Below are 16,681 nucleotides of genomic sequence, written 5' to 3'. Positions count from 1 at the left end.
AAAAAAAAAAAAAAAAAAAAAAAAAAAATTAAGAGATTATATTTTAAAATAAATGTGATCACATCATGTGTACTATAAGAATTTATTAATGTAAAATTATCTGTATCTGCGACATTTTAAAAATGTGTTTTAAGATAGGGACAACTGATGATTTCAAATTCAAAGAAAAGAAGCCCATGCCATAAAATGCCAGAATTTTACAGACTTATCCCCTAAGAACATTCATAATTGGAAACAAGGGAGCAGGTGACAATGTTAACAGTATGTTCTTTTTTCTTTTCTTTTTTCTTTTTTATGTTTAAAGAAAAATAATGGTGTCTTTACAGGCCAACAAAACAAGAGCTACAGTAGAAGCTTTCTTAACCAATGATTGCAACCACTGGATTAAGCAAAACTCTTAACTCCCTCTGTAAAACATACTGATCAATGTTCATGGTATTATAAAAATGGTGACTGACAGGTTCCTATTCTGAATGACAGCAACTAGCTTGCTTTATGTTCACTATGCATCTACTCTTATGCATCTACTCTTCTAAGTGTTTTTCATACATCATTCTTCACAACCCTGCAGAGTGCCCATTTTATGGATGAGGAAATGAAAGTACAGATGTGATAATTACTTGCCCAAGTCACAAAGCTAGTAAGTGTTAGAACTGGGATTCAAATGCAGATAGTTTGGTCCCAGCTTCCATGCTTTCAATATGTCTACATAATGCCACTTCTGCTAACCATCTGAAATGTATCCTTACAGGACACCTTGAAGAATCAGGTGAATTTGGTCTCAAGACTGTTTAAGTCATCTGTACTTGTTACAGTAATTATGTGATCTAATAATGTTACATCAAAAAAACTTTCCATGAAAACTATCCTGATAAATCTCAAGAAGGTTAAGTCATCAAAAAATACTTCTGTCAAATTAAGTGTAGGTAAAAACTATCAAAAGGTTTCAGGGAAAAAAAAGTAAAGATATAGCAGGCATCAACCCTTACATCACTCAGAAACCCAAAATGGAATTGTAGAGAATGCATTATGAATACATAAATGGGGGGGGGAGGGGGCAGGCAAGTGCTAATCTATATCCAAATTTGAAGAGAGGTGAAAAACGAATTTGTTTACGTTAACTTTTGTCTACAAGAATTTTTATTTTGTGATCCTCGGTTTAAGATAATTTTTAAATTAACCAACCTGTTATTGGTCCCAATCATTTTGGGTAAGAGGGCTTCTACTGCATCTTCTTCACAAGAAATTTACAAGCATTTATAAAGTAGTGGAGCAAAGCTCTGAGAAACGTCAAATCTGTTTATTGCTAAGCTACAATTGCCGAAAGTTAAACTGGAAGTGATTTGATGATCCTTACCCATCTTGTGTGGGTGGGTATTCGCATTCTTGTCCTTTGGGAAATACACCATTAGGATACAGGTCACATATTGGAACTGAGGGAGGGTCTGTTTGAACTTTTGCTGTGAGATACAAATAAAGGATTAACTTCTGTAGTTATAAACAAAATTAAGCAGTTATTAGAGTTTTCTCAGTTCCTAATGGTTGTTATATGTTCTGATTTTAAGGAACCTCCTCCTTGCTGTCACAGTTAAGAACAGAAGACACTTCAACACGCTGGCCACCTCCTCACTGATTTATTGCTGCTTGGGAAAAGAAATTTTTAACTCCTCAGAACACCACTATGTATTTAAACGGTATATGCCTTCACAAAAAGCACACTTCTAATGTTTCCATCTTCATTCACTGTACTAGGGATGAAATAGCATAGAGACATTGGGTTTCAAAACACAAACCAAAGTAATAAGTCGTCCTATAGCAATAAAATAAAAATATAAACCTAATATATATTAATCAAGCACAACTATTATTTCAAGGGCATATTAGGTATAAAAGTTAAGAGCATATATAATCAATTCTGAAATCTTGATTTTTGTCAAAGTATTTTATTACCCCAACTTTATCTCATCTACAAATCTGATAAAGATGCCTTTTATACTGTGCATAAATTACATAAGGGACTCAAAAAGATCATTAGATAAAAAACATAGATTTTGTAATCAAAATATCAAAGTTGAAATCTAGTCTTTACCACTTATTAGCTGTGACTTGAACAAATGACTAAATAGTACCAAGCCTCAGTTTCCTCATCTACAAAATGAACGATCAGATGAAATCTTGGATAATCTTTGAAATTATAATGTACTACATCCAAGTTATTATATAAAACCATGAATTATCTATAATAATCTGTACTATAGTTATCATTAACTATCATTTATGATTTTTCCACTGTATAGATGAGGAAAATGAGGACAGTGAACTGCCCATGACTGTATTATTTGGTTTGTTCCAGAAATGATTCAAGAAGTCTACCAGGATATAAAAAATAAACAAGTCAGACATTCAAAGTAAACTAGTAAAAACCAAAACAAGAACAACATAAAATAGTGCTTGAAATAAGACCAACACAAAACCACACATTTGGCTCTAAGCCCTTTAGTAGCCAACATTAAAAAAAAAAAAAAGTTATTTACATAGGTCACAATGTTTCTGAGATAAAGTAGACTGATACTCAGAAAAAAACACAATTATCTTTGATACTAAGCAGAAAAAAAAGAAGTAGCTCTAGAGAATGCTCATAAATAAATATAATAAACAGTACATTTAACAACATCCTCAGAGGAAGCACAACAAAGGTTAATGGCATCATACTTAAACACCTGTCAGAAGAATTCTATCAAGTGCAAATATAAAACAGTCCTCTAACAACACTCCTCCCTGCTGGTCTGCCTTCATATAGGAGCAATTGTAGAGTTCTTGGAGAAACAGGCATGGCTTTTTTTTTTTTTAGAAATCGGTGTCTCTTAAGTAATTCTCAGGTAATACTATTTCTCATAGCCAAAATGTTAATGATTTTTTTTTAGTAGAAAGAATAGGACATTATAGCCCCTAGAAGATTCCTGGAATGCAAGTATCCTGTGCTCAGCAAATACAGACTCATGCGCCCTCACAGGCTTACAAGAATAGTTGACATCCTCATCTAAGAGTAGAAGGATCTAGTAAGGATGGATGTCTGAACACAAAGAAGGCTATCCTACCTCCACGTAGAGAATAGGTGAATGACTATCAAACCCCCAAAATTCTGATTCATAAAATTTTAGCCTGAAAAATTTTAAAGGAAGGCATAACCAGACATTCAGTGGTCTCCAACAGCCCAAATGGCATCTAAGATTAAAACTTACACGTTGTGATTCTCAACCCAACCTTTCTTCCTCAATACTATGAAATCTCCCCTTAGTCTCACTAATATATTTTCAGGTCCCTGATGATGTTTGGTTGTGCCATTTATAGAAACTCAAAACAAGTAGGACATTTTATACAAATCTGATAGTACAATATAAAAGTTATAATCAATAATAAAGTCTCACCATATGTACACATTTTAAATAATGGGACTCCTCTTTAAATATTCATGAAGAATCTCATAATTTAAAAGCTGGAAGGTAAATTACAAACAACGTTTACCCTACCACCACAGTGGCACCATTTTAGCCATTCCTGACAGAATTTTTTAAATTATGCAAGTTTTAAATCATAAAATTTTTAGAAACTCATCCCTAACTTGCAGTAAAATGCAACCAATTCACATTGACATCCCTTAGCTAACAGCTAAAGAAAATACAGGATTGTTAAGCCAAAGTTATTTTCTAAATAATTACTAGTTTCACGAAAATCTGCTTCTATTAAGCCTAAGTTTATTTCCCTGACATATATCAGGATCTTAAGCAACTTCAAACCTGTGGGTGAATAACCACTTCTTTTTTTTTTTTTTGAGACAGAGTCTTACTCTGTCACCTAGACTGGACTGCAGTGACATGACCTTGGCCACTCAACCTCCACCTCCTGTGTTCCAGTGATTCTCCCGCCTCAGCCTCCCAAGTAGCTGGGATAACAGGTGTGAGCCACCACACCCGGTTAATTATTGTATTTTTAGTAGAAACAGGATTTCACCATGTTGGCCAGGCTGGTCTTGAACTCCTGACCTCTGGTGATCCAACCGCCTTGGCCTCCCAAAGTGCTGGGATTACAGGCATAAGCCACCGCACCCGGCCAAATAACCACTTCTAATATACCAAGTAAGATTAACTTAAGTCACTAACGTCCTCTCTTCTTCTTCTTCTTTTTCTTCTTCTTTCCAGTTGCTCCATCTCCATCACCATCTCCATCTAAGAAAAGAAATTTCAAATACATGTTCATTTAAACCTCGTAAACAGAGGGACAAAGCAAGTACAAAGAGACAAATATTTGGTCTATTCAATAAATGAATAAATGTTAGTTTATCTTGTTTACATTTATTCTCTCACTGAAACAAGAAATAGGAAGCAGCTGCCAGGTGTGGTGGCACGTGCCTACAGTCCCAGCTACTTGGGAAGCTGAGGTGGGAGGATCACTTGAGCCCAGGAGTTGGAATCCAGCTTGGGCAACATAGTGAGACTCCATCTCTAAAAAATTTAGAAACAGAAAGCAGCAGTTTAGCAAAGTGGAAGGTAACATGATCTAGGACTTCCACGGGTTAAACCATATGAAAACGCTAATACTTGACCTCCTTTTTTTTTTTTTTTTTTTTTTTTTTTTTTTTTTTTTTTTTTTTTTTTTTTTTTTTTTTTTTTTTTTTTTTTTTTTTTGAGATGTAGTGTCACTCTTGTTGCCCATGCTGGAATGCAGTGGCATGATCTCAGCTCGCTGTAACCTCTGCCTCCCAGGTTCCAATGATTCTTGTGTCTCAGCCTCCGAAGTATCTAGGATTACAGGTGTGTGCCACCATGCCTGGCTAATTTCGTATTTTTTAGTAAAGATGGGGTTTCATCATGTTAACCAGGATGGTCTCAAAACTCTGACTTTAAGTGATTCGCTGGCCTTGGCCTACCAAAGTCCAGGGATTTCAGGCGTGAGCCACTGTACCCAGTCTCAAAAATCACCATTTCTTATATTCATCTTATGAAATTATCAGAAACCTAGCAGGCAAAAGAGAACAGTAGAAATACAAATATTAGGCTAGGTACAGTGGTTCACACCTGTTAATCCGAGCACTTTGGGAGGCCGAGCCAGGTGGATCACTTGAGCCAGGAGTTTGAGACCAGTCTGGACAATATGGTGAAAACCTATTTTGTACTCTATTAAAAGTACAAAAAATTAGCCAGGGGTGGTGGTGTGCACCTGTAGTCCCAGCTACTCAGAAAGCTGAGGTGTGGGAGGATCACCTGACCCGGGGAAGTCAAGGCTGCAGTGAGCTGAGATCAAGCCACTGCACACCAGCCTGGGTGACAGAAGGGTGATCCTGTATCAAAACAGCAGCAACAAATCCAAAATACAAATATTGCTGACTTACTATGGATTTTAGATTCAAAAGCCTAATCAAAAGCACATGAAAAATTATAATCTAATTCACGTATCCTCCACTATACCATTAATAGTAACCTTCACTCCATTAAATGTTTGTTGAGTTCTTTAGTGCCAGGCAAAAGGGACAGAAAAATAAACAAGATAGTTTCTGTTCTGGAAAAACAACAGTTTTTTCCAGGCTAAAATTGGTTATGTATCTTGAAGTATTTGTTTCAGTTTGTGACTAGTGTATGTGACTAGTGCTACATACTAGTGTAGTGCTACATACACTAGTCACAACCCAAAACAAATACTTCCAAGATAACACAACCAACTTTAAACATACACTAAAAATCTTTTCATCTGTGTGACCTTAGGCAAGTTATTTAGTCTCTCTCTACCCTGGTTTCTTCATCTTTAAAATGGAACAAAAATGTCCTTCTTTGATACTTTCATCCTTTTGAAGCTAATTACCTTATTCAATATCCAGTGTCTGTATACAGTACAGAATAACAGCCAAAATTTATTGAACTAACTTTGTGCCAGGATGGCAGCAGAGCTGGGATCTGAATATTAAACTATTTATGTTTATGGCTCCAATCACTATACCATGTTGTAATTTGTGTTTTTACATGTCCGTTTTTCACAGCATCCCAGCATATTCTTCATAGGCAGAAATGGTTGTTTTTTGTTTGTTTCTTTTTCTGTAACAGGGTCTCGCTCTGTTGCCCAAGCTGGAGTGCAGTGGCAGGATCACAGCTCACTGCGGCCTCAATCTCCCAGACTCAGGAAATCCTCCCACCTCAGCCTCCTGAATAGCTGAAATTATAGGCACGCACCACTACACCCAGCTAATGTTTTCAATCTTTTGCAGAGAGAAGGTCTCACTAAGTTGCCCAGACTGGTCTTGAACCGCATCTCAGCCTCCCAAGTGCTGGGATTACAGGCATGAACAACCAGGCCCCACCAACAGAAGCTGTTTATGTTTATTTGTATTAATACCAGGCCCAAATCAATTGATATCTGTTGAATGACAACTGGAAATCCACATTAAAAAAAAAAAAAAAAACCCTCAAGCTTTCAAACTTTGCCTTGCATCATCTAGAAAAATTAATTCTAAATGAGCCATAGACCTAAACATAAAAAGAGGTGATTACTATTTTAGGGAAATTATATGTTGGATATATATACACATGCATACATATATATATGTTGGATATATATACACATATATCATACATATATGATGTATGTACATATCCAACATTAAAAATTAATGAGCCTGACTCAAAATATATTGAATGAATTATCTATCTCCAGCACACTGTTAGATGCCCACAGGATCAACTTTTTATATGAATACCCCAGTTTCCAATTCAGCACATCTAAAGTTAAACTTAGTACCCTCTTCTTTGCCTGCAAACCTCTCCCTCAGTGACTGACTGGCTCTTTCCCAACTTCATTATTTCAGTCAACAGCACCAACATTCTGTCATACAAGTTCAAACTCCCAGAGTCCACTAATGCCTTACTCCTGCTCCCCCGAATGCAAGTCTCCAAGTCTTTTGAATTCTGCTTCCACACTACTGTTCACTGGATCCTTCCTTTCCATTTCTATTTATGACTATCAGTTTACATCTTCATTACCATATGCCTAGGCTATTTCTAAGAGGACTCCAAAATGATCTCCTTGCCTTTCCTATACACCTCTCTAAACAACCCTGTATATAGATAAAACCTAAATTATTCTTTCATAACATTCCCTTTTTTGTTGTTTAAGAGACAAGGTCTCACTATGTTACCCAGGTTGGAGTGCAGTGGCTAGTCACAGGTGTTTTCATAGCATACTGAAGCCCCCTGGACTCAAAGATCCTCCTGCCCCAGCCTCCCAAGTAGCTGGGATTATAGGCACCAGTCACCATGCTTGGCTCATAACATTTCTTAAAAATCCTCAAAGACTTCATAAATCCATACCTTGCATGGCAAGCTTGTATTATCACCATGCTTCAAATACTTTCTCAGCATTACCCCAACCCAAAATGGTGGTTTCTTCTGTTTGGTTTTACTCAAGTTCTATTCCTTCCAATGAGCCTTCCTTCAGCATTCAGCTCACAATTGTATCACCAAATTTCAATAAATTTTTATTACAGGTACCCAAATACCTTTTCACCTCTCGGTTTTGTCTGTCTACCACACAGTTTTCTTTTTTATTTTTTCTTATTTTTTTGAGACAGATTTTCACTCTTGTTGCCCAGGCTGGAGTGCAATGGCGCAATCTCATCACTGCAACCTTCACCTCCCAGGTTCAATTGATTCTCCTGCCTGAGCCTCCCGAGTACCTGGGGTTACACGCGCCCACCACCATGCCCAGCTAATTTTTTGTATTTTTAGTAGAGATGGTAAAGTTTTACCATGTTGGCCAGGCTGGTCTTGAACTCCTGACCTCAGGTGATCCACCCACCTCGGCCTCCCAAAGTGCTGGGATTACAGGCATAAGCCACCACACCCAGCCCAGTGTTCCATTAGGAGAAAGATCTTGAAACACTAGCTTTCCACGCCCTCAAAGACCTCTTGTAACAACAGATAGGTAGTACTGACTTACCCTGATTACTGAAATAGAAAACTACAAAAATTCCTAAAATCTTCTTTAATACATTGAAGATTTCCAACCTGATGGGGCAACTTTGTAGAGGTGTAACAGAACAAGATACACTTCAAGATTAGCATTGTGATTTCTTGGGGGGAGGGGGGTAGAAATTGGGTATCACTATGTTGCCCAGGTTGGTCTCGATTACAGGCATAAGCCACCACACCCAGCCAGTATTTTTTAACTAGCCCGACAAGCTCAGGAAGCATTATGATATTGGACATATAGTGGGTCTACAGCAACCTATCATATTGCCTTGAATTTTACAGAACATTTTATTAAGAGCTCAAAATATGTTCATAATCTGAAGCATAAGCCAACGTAGAATGGATAAGATTTAAGGAAGAGAAAAGCTAATAATGCCCTTGAATCTTGGCACTTTTTTCCACCAAATGTTCACTATAAGCTTCTTGAAGGCAGAGAACATATCATTCTAAAGGAAAACAATTACTCTACATTACCCTAACACAACAATTAAAGTACAGCCCCAACTAATGGTTAAAGATATAACCCCAGGTTGGTGGTGTGTGAGGTAGAACAGTTGTTCATGGCAGCAGGCAACTACAAATAAAAAGAATGGGAAAGCGCCATTTTTCCCCTGCCAAAGAGGCTGGGGAATAGTAAGTTTTCTTACCTATCTCTTCCTTCACTGTTTTACTGGATAATATCAATTAGCAGTTGCTGTCTAAAAAAAAAAAATCGTATTGTACCCAAACACCCACAAGGAGCTAGGGTCAAAGAATTTATAGTAAAATTTAGTGCACTCCTATATGATCCTTCAAGAATAAAAGAGGTAGTTTTGGAACAGAGAGTAAAAGGAACAGGCCAGATACAGTTGCTCAAGCCTGTAATCCCAGCACTTTGGGAGGCTGGGGCGGGCAGATGACTTGAGGTTAGGAGTTCGAAACCAACCTGGCCATCATGGTGACACTCTGTTTCTACTAAAGACACAAAAAAATTAGCTGGGCATGTGGCAGACGCCTGTAATACCAGCTACTTGGGAGGCTGAGGCAGGAGAATCGCATGAGCCCAGGAGACAGAGGTGACAGTGAGCCTAGATCACACCACTGCACTCTAGCCTGTGTGATAGAGTGAGACTCGGTCTCCAAAAAAAAAAAAAAGAGAGAGAGAGAGTAAAAGGAACAAATTTGCAATCAAGCACTAGGTTTGAAATTCTGGCTCTATTCTACGCATACCAGCTGTGTCACTTTGGGTAAAGCACATAACTACCACTTCCCTACCTATAAAATGAGATGGCTAGGTAAAGCCATGAGGGGCTGGGTATAGTCAAAACAAATAGGAAAAGACAGTCCATTACTAAAAAACAAAATTCTTGAGTATCTAAGCACACGTAGGTTACTTTGCTTGGTTTTGTGAGGTTTAAATGTAAATGTATGTGAAAAATATTAGTTAAATAAACAACCCCTCAATCTTATTAATACTAACTACTTTGCCTTCTACCAAGTATATTTTTAAAATTTGAGATGTGTACTATCTGAACAGCTAATGAACATACGGAACTTTTTCAAAACTAGCTAAAAATACCTTTTCCTTAAAATCTGTGACACTGAGGCTCTAACAAGCAAAATGTCAGAAAAAAAGACTATATGGATAAATAACTTTTGATTAAGGACCGTCACATTTTCTAGCTTTTCTAATGACAAAGATCAAATTAACCATTTACCTTCATCATCTTCATCTCTTTCTTTATCCTCCAATGCTTGTCTTTCCAACTGTCTTGCTACTTCATCCACTGAGGCTCCTGATTCTTTATCAGGTTCCTGTTGCCCTGCTGATCAAAATAAAATAGCAGAAATTAAATCTAATACAGACATTTTCCTACTAGAATATGCTCTAATGATCCTGGAAAACTTACAAATCCTTTCCTCAGGAAACAAAAACAGAAACATTATTATCAACATAACAAAATTTGTTTAATGACAGAAAAATCTTCCATACCAACACAGTACTGCCCATTCATTAAGTTACTCAACAAAATATCCATTACACACACTAGTAGCTAAAAGATAACAAAAGTATAAACTGGTCTCTATCCTCAAGTAGTTTAACTTTCAATAGTAGTCAGCAACTAGACTCAACAACTACTTAAAATTACCAGATAAGTAATAAATGCTGAAGGCCTTAGGAAGAAGAATCATGTGCCACACCCCAGGGCAGCCTGGTTTCATGAAGATATGATGGGCTGGGTAAAGTCAAAATAAATAGGCAAAGATAGACCATTACTAAAAAAGCAAAATGCTCGAATATCTAAGCACAAAACCAGGCCCCTGCTCTGGAAGTGATTATAACCTACCTATCGGAGCAATATGTTACATGTATTGATAGTATCAGGTGGCATGAAATGAAGTGACATTCGGGCTACTGGAGAGAATTCATATTAAGAAATACAACTGTTAAAAATACATTAGGATCAGTCAGCTGAACACCTTACAAGACAAACAGCAGTGTTTCGATTTCACTCGAAATCCAGGAACAGCCACCAGAGTATTTCCTGGGATTAAATTTTGCTCTGGAAGAGTTCCAACAACGCTACAACTCTCCTTCCATTCCCATCTAATCAAAATTTCAGAAAGATGAATATTAGCTCTCTTCGACCTCTCTCAATTCCATCTTAATCGCTTTTGACTTCTCCGTTTTTCTGTTTCTCTGGCGATTTTAATTAGAAACAAGTAAAAATAATTTTTCTCAAGGTGAAGGAGCTTGGGCAGCAAAACCACAGACTTCTCAAAACACTTAAGTTCCCAGCTCGTAATATCCAACTTTCGGCAGTTCTCCTTGCCTTACTAGTGGATTCAGAAGTTAAGGCCTGAGAAGTTCCGTTCTGGGCCACAGAATATTCTATCTGCACTGCCTGCGAGTGGCATTATAATTCAGGTCTAAAGGCTCTAAAGCTTGGCGATGCTGTGGGATTAGGCAGGTGAAAATTCTTATCACCACCACAAATTCTGCCATTAATGACGTGAGCGCGCGGGCATACATATATGTACACACACCCCAAAACTGCAGGCTGCAACAACCACCCCAACGTGAACGGGGCTGGTGGGGGGAGATGTGTTCTCCATCACATCTGACCACCCCACCCCCACCCTCAAAGAAAATATGTCCTAGCTTGCTCCAGCAAACCAGCAAAGACGCGGCAGTACGGGTCAAAATCGGATTTTTGAGACGGCGGCCAAACCGCGCAGAAGATGGTAAGGCTGTGCTCTGTGCACGAGCTCAAGACCGTGCCACGATGTGCGTGGGAGCTGAGTTCTGGTAACACAGGGGCTCCGGCCCAGAGATCCCAGAGGTGCCACACACCAACCTCAGGTACTCTTTTCTCCCCTACAAGCACTCTAGTCCCATAGGAGAAGATGACGCCTCGTCTCGGGACTTGGAATCCATAGCCCGGCTTTGCCAACCTGTCGGGCCTAAGAACCAGTCTAGTCTGGGGCTCGGGAGCCCGAGTCCCGGCCCCCTTCTCCCGGCCTGAGCCAAACCGTTCAGCCATTCCTGGCGGGCACTGGGAAAACATAAAACTCCCTTTACCTGCACCAGCCCCTTTGCTCTTCTTCTTCTTCCGTCTTTTTTTCTTGGCTGCTTCCTCAGCCGTAGAGGCAGCTCCCTCTTCCCTGTCGTCTGGATCCAGGTCGCCATTCAGGTGGCTCCCGGAGGCCGCTGCCTCCTCCACACCCGCCATGTTGCCAGAGAGAGCGCGAGGGAATGAGACGGAGCGGCGAGGGCCCGCTCCTTCTTCACCCGCCTACACCAGCCACGCCGGAAGCTGCTCTCGATGATAGGGACGCAGGGAATGCTGGGACGGTGGAGGACTTGGCTGAGGGTGTCGGATTGAAGCCTCAGCCTGGCTGCAGTCAGCTGGGGCCCGATCCGACTGCTGTTTCGTCTCGTGCCTCAGGCATTTCTGGTGGAAATCCTCCCGTGCAGGGTGAAGTCTAAAGGGAAGCTTGAGCTCTAGAGTCAGCTAGAGATGCCTGTGGAAAGGGGCAACCCGCGATAGCAAGCGGCGTCTCTGCTGGAACGGAAATATTTTACATTTGTGTTTTTATAAATCGCACAGGCAGCGGGGAAACGGGCTAAGAAATATGTTCACTTGTACACATTTCTACTGTCATGACTCCACATATCTTTTAAATCTAAAAGATTTAATCAAATCTGCGTTGATATTCACAATCACAGCTCTCTGCGAGGGTGTCTAGGCACTGGAGAGAATTTTGGAAGCTGGAGTTCCGTGTTAGTTTCTTGAACTACTCAACCCTCGACAGTTCAAGATGGGATTCCCTGACACTCCGCTCACTTTCCAACTCAGGACGAGAATGACAGATTCTGACACACGGGGACACGGTCTCTCTCATTAATGCAAAAGATCACACCCCGTTTTCTCTATTTCCGGACACCGTTCTTTTGGATTTAGGACGTTTCACCAGAAACTAATTAAATTTTGTCCGTTTCTTTACCTCTTATGTTTTGAACCTCAGGTTCAAATCGCAGTTTGAGATTTGGTTTGTGGAGTAAGTGGATTGTGATTGGCGCCTGCACCAACTTCTCAATTTCTCCTGAATATGGCTTTGTCCACCTAGAAAGTTTAGGTGTTTTCACTAGTTTTAAACTAGGCACCAAGCTTCATGGCCATCAAAATGTCTTTAAGAGCCTTCTTGCCAGTGGATTTATAGTAAACCTCACACAGGCTCTAACCGCAGCTGCATAAATGTACATCTTCTGTCTTAAAGATTCAGGCAGCACCTATTCAATAGTACTAAAAACTGCTTCTCTTATTCCTTTAGATATCTTTATTTATCTCTCTAAATCTATCCCTATTTAGATTTTAAATTGTTTTCCCTAGTTGATGGCTAGCAATAAAAAAGTTGGTAAAGCAAACATAATACCGAAAAAATAGAGGTAGCTTCCATGTGTCCAAGTCCTTTAAAATACCCAGCAAGATCCAGCCACGCCTACTTCTCCAGTGTCTCGGCTCTCAGAGCTCTTTCTGACCTCGGAGCATTTCAAACTCACTTTTGTCTCGGCTCCTGTTTGCTTGGCAGGCATAGTCACTCATTCACTCATTCATCCATGTGTTCAATGCCTAGTATAAACCTAGATTTGGCAACATTTAGAGAGCAAAAACAAAGATAATCCTTGTCATCATAGAGCCAGTTAACAAAAATAGACGTCAAGCAATAATGCTAATAAAAGCAAATTTACAAGTGTTGCTATGAAAGCATATTACAAGGGGACTTGCCTAGGTAGGACGGTCTGGTAGAGTTCCCCTGAGGAAGTAGCAATTAGGCTGAGATCTGAAGAATGAATAGGGAAAGGGGAGGGGAAAGGTTTAGAGAGAGTTTTGTTTTGCTTTGTTTTGTTTGTTTGTTTTGAGATGGAGTCTCGCTGTATCACCCAGGTTGGAGTGTAGTGGCACGATTTCAGCTCACTGCAACCTCCACCTCACAGGTTCAAGCGATTCTCCTGCCTCGGTCTCCCAAGTAGCTAGGACTACAGGCACATGCCACCACACCCAGCTAATTTTTGTATTTTTTTGGTAGAGACAAGGTTTCACCATATTGATCAGGCTGGTCTCAAATTCCTGACCTCAAGTGATCCACCTGCCTCCCTTAATATTTATTTTTACTTTGTATTTTTTTCTGAGATGGAGTCTTGCTCTGTTGCCCAGGCTGGAGTGCAATGGCGCAATCTCAGCTCACTGCAGCCTACGCCTCCCAGATTCAAACAATTCCCCTGACTCAGCCTCCCAAATAGCTGGGACTACAGGCACACATCACCACACCCAACTAAATTTTGTATTTTTAGTAGAGACGGGGTTTCACCATGTTGGTCTCAAACTCCTGACTCAGGTGATCCACCCGCCTCAGCCTCCCAAAGTCCTGGGATTATAGGCGTGAGCAACTGTGCCCAGGTCTCTTAAGTATTTTAATGGTGAGGAGACAGCTAAACTGATGAGATTTGCAATTAACATGATTAGATTTTGAAAATATCACCATGGCTGCAGTGTACAGAGTAGAGCTGAGGGTGGCCAGAATTAATGCAGGGAGATCAGCTTAGAGGCTATTAAAGTCAGTAGATTACAGTGGCTTGAAAGGGAGTGATGATGCATGTGACCAAAAAATGAATAAATTTAAGAGATATGTGGGAGATAAAATAGGCAAGACTTGGTGATGAGTCATATAAGGGATTTGAGGGAGAAGAAGATATCAAGGAAGCCCCTTAGTTGTGTGCTGGTGAAATTGGATTGACTGGTAATGTAATGTAAATAGCAGTGATAGAAAAACATTTCAGATTTGAAAGGGAAGATTATGAGCTAGATGTGAGACATGCTGAGTCTGAGGTGTCTTGGGGCATTAAAGTGGAGATGTGAAGAAAGCGAACTGTAAGGAAGTGGAGATCAAAAGAATAGTTGGAGCAGATATAAAAATGTGAGTCATCAGCTAATAGATGAGAATTGGAACTTTGACACAGATAAGATGGTCCAGCAAGGGAATCTAGACGTGAGTCTATACCTGTACTGCACAAAATGATGACCACCTACCATGTTGCTACTGAGCACTTAAAATGCTGCTAGTCCAAATTGAGTCATGCCATAATTTAGAATACACACTGAATTACAAAAACTTAATACTTTAAGTCTCTCAATAATGTTGTATTTATTACTTATTGTGATAATTTTTATATCGAGTTAAATAAAAACATCATTAAGATTGATTGTTAATGATGTTTCTTTTTAGTTTTTAAAATGTGACTACAATATGTCTAAACATCCTGCTAAAAAAAATAAAAAATAAAAATAAAATATGGCTACTAGAAAATTTAAAATTACATGAGTGACTATTGGACAATGTAAATTGCCAACCTAAAAAAAGAAGACATTAGAGGCCAGGCTTGGTTTCTCACACCTGTAATCCCAGCACTCTAGGGGGCCGAAGCAGGAAGATCACTTGAAGCCAGGAATCAGAGACCAGCCTGGCTGCCAAGCAAGATCCCCTCTCTACAAGGAATTAAAAAATTAATTGGGCGTGGTGGAGTGTGCCTGTAGTCCCAGCTACTCGAGGCCCAGGTGGAAGGATCGCTTGACCCTGAGGAAGTCAGGGCTGCCATGAACTAGGATCACACTGTCACAGAAGGGCTGGGCTCCCAGGTAAACCCCACCCTTAAGCCTGGAACCACGGCTCTAAGTGAAAACAGCTCACCCCATTTTTCTGCCCAAAAACGTTTCATTTTTGGCCTGCCCCACCCCTATCCTGTGCCCATAAAGACTTCAGCTGGCAAAGCAACCCAAGCGGCTGAGCGTCGGAAACACAAGCGGCTGAGTGGCAAGCCGACAAACAACTGAGTGTCGGAGAATACCGGTAGATGCGGCTAACTTCGGACGTGCAGTTTCAGAGAGGCGCCCAGCCAGAGATAGGTGGGCTTCTGGGAAAGATCACCTTCCCATCCCCTTTTCAGCCTCCCTTTCCGCTGAGAGCCATCCACTGCTCAATAAAGTCTTCTTCATTTATCACCTTTCAAACCGTTCCTGTGACGTGATTCTTCCTGGACGCCAGACAAGAGCTAGGAAGCCCCTGAGAGTACAGGGGCTGCCACCCTGACTCTCCACTGAGCTGGCTGACACTTGGCCATCCCTGGACGGAAAAGCGGAAAGAGCATTGGTTGTAATATTCTTGGACGCTGCTGCGGGGCCCACATAGAGCCTGCTCCCGACAGAGAGGAGCGACTGGCCGGTTCCAGCGGTGGCTCACCCCCGTTCCTGCACTCGCTCCCTTCCGTGAGGAGTGGCCAGCGGTGGGCTGAGTGAAACCAGCCACTGCAGTTCCCATCCTCTAAGGGAGTCAAGGGAACTATCCCGTCTCATCACCACTGCACTCCAGCCTTGATGACAGAATGAGACCTTGTCTCAAAAAAAAAAGAAACCCAGGAGAAAATTATCTTTAAACATGTTGGGTTTACTTGGGAATAGATATAAGGATTATAATCCAGAATGCATGTAATGGCAAATCTCCAGTGCACTCAGTGAGGAAAGGGGAGCTTTTACCAACAAAAAAGACATTTATATAAACTGCTTAGAAACAGATCATTGTTTCTAGAGGCTTAAAGCCAGAGTTGTCAGTTCATTGGTGGTGATGCCTCACCAGATAAGTGTTCTGAGAACGTCTTACCTGAATTCTCACAGTCCTAAAAAATGTCTAGTGGTAAACCTTATCAAATCAGGAGATGCTTGAAAGATGCAAAAGAGCTTTTTGAATGTCCTTGGCAACAATTCTTAAACATGTAAGCATAGGCCTCCTCTCCTTTCAACCTTCCTGGCCCCATTTTGTCTGTGTCTGACAAAAGTGATTTCATTTTGTCGTCTGCAACCTTCACAAAGTCTAGAGTAAGAAGTGTGGAAGTTGTCAAAGTCAAAATGGAGTCACTAGTGTTTAAAAAAAAAAACTCAGGCAAGGGCCAGGCACGGTGGCTCATGCCTGTAATCCCAGCACTTTGGGAGGCTGAGGCGGGCAGATCATGAGGTCAGGCGATAGAGACCATGGTGAAACCCCTGTCTCTACTAAAATATACAAAAATTAGCTGGGCATGGTGGTGTGCGCCTGTGGTTCCAGCTACTCGGGAGGCTGAAGCAGGAGAATTG

The 16,681-nt window shown here is 40.4% G+C and overlaps 1 protein-coding gene across 2 annotated transcripts in view; it reads right to left on the bottom strand.

Moving 5' to 3' along the window:
- The window catches only part of METAP2 (methionyl aminopeptidase 2), a 39,791-nt gene extending 27,938 nt beyond the window's left edge, over positions 1-11,853 (bottom strand). The window contains exons 1-4 of one of the 2 annotated variants that reach the window (XM_017516034.2): positions 11,578-11,853; positions 9,713-9,820; positions 4,161-4,226; positions 1,358-1,460 (exon numbers count right to left, since the gene is read on the bottom strand). In XM_017516034.2, the coding sequence (XP_017371523.1) occupies positions 1,358-1,460; positions 4,161-4,226; positions 9,713-9,820; positions 11,578-11,728 (428 nt within the window). In that variant the 5' untranslated portion in view covers positions 11,729-11,853. The remainder of the gene's footprint in view (positions 1-1,357; positions 1,461-4,160; positions 4,227-9,712; positions 9,821-11,577) is intronic. The other variant, XM_017516039.2, reaches the window with a different exon arrangement.
- Between the last annotated feature and the right edge of the window lie 4,828 nt (positions 11,854-16,681).

Source organism: Cebus imitator, unplaced genomic scaffold (genome assembly GCF_001604975.1).
Source record: "Cebus imitator isolate Cc_AM_T3 unplaced genomic scaffold, Cebus_imitator-1.0 Scaffold18, whole genome shotgun sequence".
Lineage (NCBI taxonomy): Eukaryota > Metazoa > Chordata > Mammalia > Primates > Cebidae > Cebus > Cebus imitator.
Note: the sequence above shows the minus strand (reverse complement) of the source record. Positions and strands in the feature narration are given on the sequence as shown.